At 34.3% G+C, this 5,867-nt stretch overlaps 1 protein-coding gene across 1 annotated transcript; it reads right to left on the minus strand.

Moving 5' to 3' along the window:
- Window positions 1-251: 251 nt before the first annotated feature.
- LOC149209758 (putative LRR receptor-like serine/threonine-protein kinase At3g47570) lies at window positions 252-1,952 on the minus strand. The gene is made up of 2 exons (XM_089398734.1): window positions 821-1,952; window positions 252-712 (listed from the first exon to the last, which is right to left on the minus strand). Exons 1-2 carry the CDS (start codon window positions 1,950-1,952, stop codon window positions 252-254), a joined length of 1,593 nt encoding a protein of 530 aa, XP_089254860.1.
- Between the last annotated feature and the right edge of the window lie 3,915 nt (window positions 1,953-5,867).

The following is a 5,867-nucleotide window of genomic DNA, read 5'->3' on the forward strand; positions in this document are numbered from 1 at the left end:
CTAAAAGAGTGTGTTTATAAGTTATAGGCGATTGTTATTTTTTAATTATATCCTTTGATTTATAGACAAATAAATAATGAAATTAATTTGAGACAATTAAAAACATTGTCATTATGAATGGCCAATAGAATAAACCAACGTCTAGATAGAAGTTTACTTCAACGATTATAACTTAAAAAGAAAAAAGAAAAAAGTGCCATTGTATGCACAATGGAAATATTGAAATCTTCTGGTATTGCAATTTTCACAAACTAAAATGAGGAAGAACTATGGGCATTTGATGCATGTGTATCACTCCTTGTTTCATTTGTATTGCTAAGCAAATTAGATATGCTTTGCCTTAATCTCCTAGAAGCAATTGCATTTGCCCCCAAATCATTTCTAAGGTTCTCCAATACCATTACCACATCTCTCATAGTTGGTCGTTCATTGGGTGAGTCTTTTGAACAAACCAAACCAACCTGTATAAGAGAAGATATGCAATTGAATACATTGTTTTCTTCAAATTCATCTCCTTCCACCTCCCTAAGAAGGTTGTTGTCAATTACCTCCTTAATGATGCTTGGAAAGGCTAGATTTACCCACTTGTGCAAGTTCAGGTCTCCAGAAAACATATCATTAGTTGGTCGTTTCCTCGTAAGCATTTCCAATAATAAAATGCCATAGCTATAAATATCTCCTTTCGTAGACATTGGCTGACCAAATCCATACTCTGCATTTAAGATAACATTCATCAAATTTTACTCTATTGTTCCATACAAAAATGTTGGTGAGACATTTAGAAATGAAAAGCAAACATTTAACATTCTAAATGTCATACCTGGTGCAATATAGCCCATAGATCCTTTCAAAGAAAGTGTGGAAGTAAGTGACTCGGCAAAGGTTTCATCAATTAATCTTGCAATACCAAAATCTTTTACATGCCCTAACATGTCTTCATCAATAAGCACATTATTTGGTTTTAAATCACAATGCACTACCTGCACAAATGAATCATGATGAAGATATTCAATGGCATGGGCCACATCTATTGCAATGTCCAATCTTGTTTTTAGTCCCATTTCACATGCATCTTCACCATTGTTGTCATTTGTATTAGGATACAAATGCTTCTCCAGGCTTCCATTAGACATAAATTCGAACACCAATGCTTTGAAATCAGGGTTGGAACACGAGGTTATGATCTTCACCAGATTTCGATGTCGAACCTTTTGCAAGACACTACATTCTACTTTAAAACTCTTTTCAGCCTTGTCCTTTAGCAAATGGAAAACTTTTACAGCAACAAGTGTGCCATCAATCAAAATTCCTTTATAAACTGAACCAAAATTCCCTGTTCCCAACAAGTTGGCCTCGGCAAATCCATTAGTTGCTATATGAAGCTCTTGATATGAGAGCCTTTTGTGCTCCAACCTTTGCAAAATGGCTTGTGAGGAATCAAAGTTTTGCACAGGCATATTTCTGTTCCAAAGGAATCCCTTTCTTTTCCAAAGGAATCCAAAAAGTAAACAACATAATATAAAAGCAGCAACTCCACTCACTGGCAGTATCAATCTTTTCACAAGTGCAAAATGATGTCTTGGTGTTTGACATGCAGGCAGTTGAAATACTTGCGGTCCACAAAGGCCAGGATTTCCAATTAAGGACATGACAATTGTTCTATTTGCAAAAAACCCTCCTTCTGGAATTTCCCCAGTGAAATTGTTGAAAGACAAATTCAAGCTTTGAAGCATTTTCAAATTCTTGAGTGTGACCACTGGTATTATACCTGATAAGTTGTTCAAAGAGAGGTCTAGACTTGCAAGGCTTTGTAAATTTCCAAGTGACTCTGGAATAGACCCTTGGAAGGAATTGTGAGATAAGTTCAATAATTGTAGCTCATTGCAACTTCCAAGTGCAGGGGGGATTGCCCCAATCAATTGATTGACAGAGATGTCTATAGCTTGAGCCATTGCAATTTTACCAATCTCAGTGGGCAAGGAACCTTCTAATAAATTCCATGACAAATTCAAATAGAATTGTAGATTAGAAAGTTTCCCAATTTCATGTGGTATACTTCCAGAGAGGCTATTGTGAGATAGGTCAAGCAATTCCAAATTTATACAATCTCCTAAGCTGGAAGGTATGGTCCCTGATAAGTTATTGTGATGAAGATGGAGTCTTCTTAGTTGTTTAGGGAGTGAAAGGGAATTTGGAATCTTTCCAGAGAGACTATTTACACTAAGGTCCAAGAGACCCAGGTGTTGTAAGCCTTCAAAATCATTATGTTTCCTTCTAAATTATTGTTACTTAAATACAATCTTTCTATTTTTAGAAATTTTCCTAATGGTGGAACATTACCATTTAGAAAATTTTCACTTAAATTTAATAAGGTTAGGCTGCTAAGATTACCTATATGTGGAGGGATGTTTCCTTGTATTTTATTATTTGATAAATCTAACATAGATAAATTAGTAGAAAGTCTACCTATAGCAAGTGGCAAAACACCACTTAATTTATTGTTATGCAACCATAAAAATTGTAAGTGAGAACAATTAGTAAGAGCAGTAAGAAAAGGCATGTTCATAGCATTGCCACTATCTAGTTGGTTGCTATTCAAATGTAAAAATTCAAGAAACGATAACTTAGCCAACTCTATTGGCACGGTCCCACTCAGCGTGTTATAACCTAAAGTCAGGTCTACTAAGTTAGAGAAATTGCCAATAAACTTTGGAATCTCTCCACTAAGTTGATTTCCCACTAAATCGAGAGATTGCAAGTTTAACATATTTGACAAAGACGTGGGAATGCGACCTGACAAATGATTGAATTCTAAAGTCAAATCAACCAACGATGATAGGTTTCCCAAGGATGAGGGAATGGTACCTGTCAGATCATTGGTTCCCAAGTAAAGAAATTGCAATTGCGGGAGGGAACCCAACTCGCTCGGGATATTTCCGGTCAGATGGTTGTTTAAGAGCAGCAGGTTAGTCAAATTTTTGCAGCTGATGAGTTGACTCGGAATAGGACCGGTCAGACTATTGTATTCAAAACCTAATGCAATCAGCGATGAAAGGTTTCCCAAGGAAGAGGGAATGGTACCTGTCAGCTCGTTGTCTCCCAAGGGAACCCAACTCGCTCGGGATATTTCCGGTCAGGATGTTGTCGTTAAAACATATATAATTATAAAGTTTGGTGTGAATGGTTTCCCATTCAACTTCATCATACAAATAGAAGTGTGAACGTAGAGAGGGGAAAATCGTGAAGGATGAGGCATGAATAACAAAGAATATTATTTAACCTCACAACGCTCACGGCAAAAGAAGTCTTATTATTATAAAGTTTGGTGTGAATGACTTCCCATTCAACTTGATCATATCAAATGAAAACTAAAATCGATTACCAGTAGAAGCACGAACTCCGTGTCTAAGCGGTATGTAAAATATAAGTTGCTTTAATTTACTAATGATTTGATGTAATCTCCCATCAGTAAACTCGGCGTCACCTCAAGTTGCGGTGGTTGTAAAGGTGGAGCGGGGACAAAGGAATCAATCATCCGTCCGTTCTAATAAAAAAACATTATTTAAAAAGTGTTCCACCTCCGCGTAGAAAATTGGATGCCGATGAAACATATACCTATGAAGTTTCCGATGTTTTCGTTGAAACATATACCTATAAAGTTTCATGTTGAATGGTTTACCATTCAACATGATTTCCCACCTCCTTTTTATCGACCAATTATAATTTTTTGATATTAAAAATAAGCAGGAAATCAGTGTCTCACCAATCTGTAAACCAAAAACTATTATGTTATCTCCAATCAGACATTACTCTATTTAATAATAGAAGTTCCTTTAATTTATTAATAAACTAATATAAATCGTTATTTATTTTGAAATTTTTTGATTCTGTATTGTTACATGATAACGATTTATTATTTGTTAAGAAAGATGACGCTACCAAAGATGTCGCATAACTTTTGTAAACTCTATTTTCTTTTAATTTAGTAATAAACTAATATAAATCGTTATTTATTTTGAAACCTTTTGATTCTGTATTGTTACATGATAACGATTTATTATTTATTAAGAAAGATGAGGCTACCAAAGATGTCGCATAACTTTTGTAAATTCTATTTCGTTAATTTCGGTAATGTGAAATAGAGTTGTTTTAGAATTAAATGGTTTGAAAGTGGTCATTATCAAGTGATTTATTTTAAGATTTTGCGTTTATTTTTGTTGTTGTTGTATTTTTTAGGGGTCTACAGCTTGGCCTGGCCTAGGCTCCTCTCCTTAAACCAAATCACAAACAGGGGATTCGAACCTTAAAATTTTTAGTTTTCACATATTTCATGAAATAAATCTAAGTTGGAAATATATTAAAATTGCAAATAATCTCAAGAGAAATACAAAAACAAAAGTTTTCACATATTTCATAAAATAAATCTAAGTTGGAAATATATTAAAATTGCAAATAATCTCAAGAGAAATACAAAAACAAAATATAGAAGCTTAAGATCTCTATTAATGAAAACTCAAGATCTCTATTAATCAAAACTCTTGAGGTAGGGTAACACCATACAACTACTCCTTAAGGAAAGAGATCACTCCACAAGTCATCACTTGTCAATACAAAACCAATACTTGACATGTCTCAATGGAGAGTCTCTAACCTCTATGCAGGCTTCATACATACAATACCATGGGTAATAATCATGGGTATTTCAATACCATATATCCAATACTATGGGCATATCACATTATTTCCTAACTACTTGTGGTCTCTTGCATTATGCAGGTTAACCACTTATTTCCTAACTACTTTGAGTACCTCCCTCCATATTATCCCCCCTAGATATACTACATTTCACATTACTTCGATCAACAATTGAGCTACCCCCAACAACATTTTGTGTTTATGATTAATAAGTTTAGAGATAATTTTTTGTAGCTCTCTCTTTAGTTTTCAAAAAATAATAATTTATGAAAATCAATGCTATTAAAAATATTCCGACATTGAGATCTAGCATGAGCATAAGCAAAGTTTTCTAAGATAAATTGTTTTCATTAGTGTAGATGATTTTCATAAATCTCATTACTTTCTTGTTCCAACAACATATTTTTTAATTGACAATGTTAGGTATTCATATAAAGTGTTAAAAGATGTGATAGGTAGTCTTGTGTCACCATTATGCAAGGTGTAACCATTTGTGTCACCGCAATTCACAATCATAATTTCACAAAGTTCTTCAAATATCCTTCAAGGCATTTGTTTAACACTTTGTCAAATTTTCATTGGATTGTATTGAATATTTATCGTTAATGAGGTTCCCACTTGGTGAAACAATAGCTTTCAAAATCTGCTAGTGAATTTTGAGTCAATAATTTCACTGACTTTTTCTTTTTTCTAGATACTCAAATGGAGTGAGCATATTTTGTTAATCACTCGGTGACTGTAAATATGATATTTGTTGTCTCTTTGTGGACCACCACTCCTATTGGAAAGATGTGCCAAGGCACCTATTGAGGAAAAACTCTAACTCATCTCAGGAGAGTAAACACCTTCCAACCTTATTCATCAAAGAAGGAACTTCTAAAATTATTGGGGTCTTGGTTGTAATAGATTCTCTAATCAAGCTTTAGCTTTCTTGTTGTACCCTCCTCTTCTTTTCCCTTAAGCCTTACATGACAAAGGGGGTGAGGTGCAAAACATAGAAGAGTTTGGGGCCATTTTCGGAGAAACAGATGAGCTCAAAGACCATATCAAACCCACTCAATCAGAAAGTTCTCTGGAAAATATTTCCAACAGTATAAGGAAGTCTGAAATTGGCCTCCTGGATCAAAATATAAGGGTAGTCAAAGTTGGACCCATAAAGGTCAAAATCTTAG

This window comes from Pinus tabuliformis, chromosome 1_2 (assembly GCF_031772625.1).
Source record: "Pinus tabuliformis cultivar Carrire ecotype Pingquan chromosome 1_2, CPIR1, whole genome shotgun sequence".
Taxonomy (NCBI): Eukaryota; Viridiplantae; Streptophyta; class Pinopsida; order Pinales; family Pinaceae; genus Pinus; species Pinus tabuliformis.

What these genes read in the sequence shown, in the direction of transcription:
- LOC149209758 (XM_089398734.1), bottom strand. Translation starts at nt 1,952, where the DNA reads ATGGCTCAAGCTATAGACATCTCTGTCAATCAATTGATTGGGGCAATC. An exon ending in TATGGGCTATATTGCACCAG is followed by an intron (nt 713 to 820) that starts GTATGACATTTA and finishes TCTTAAATGCAG; the next exon opens with AGTATGGATTTGGTCAGCCA.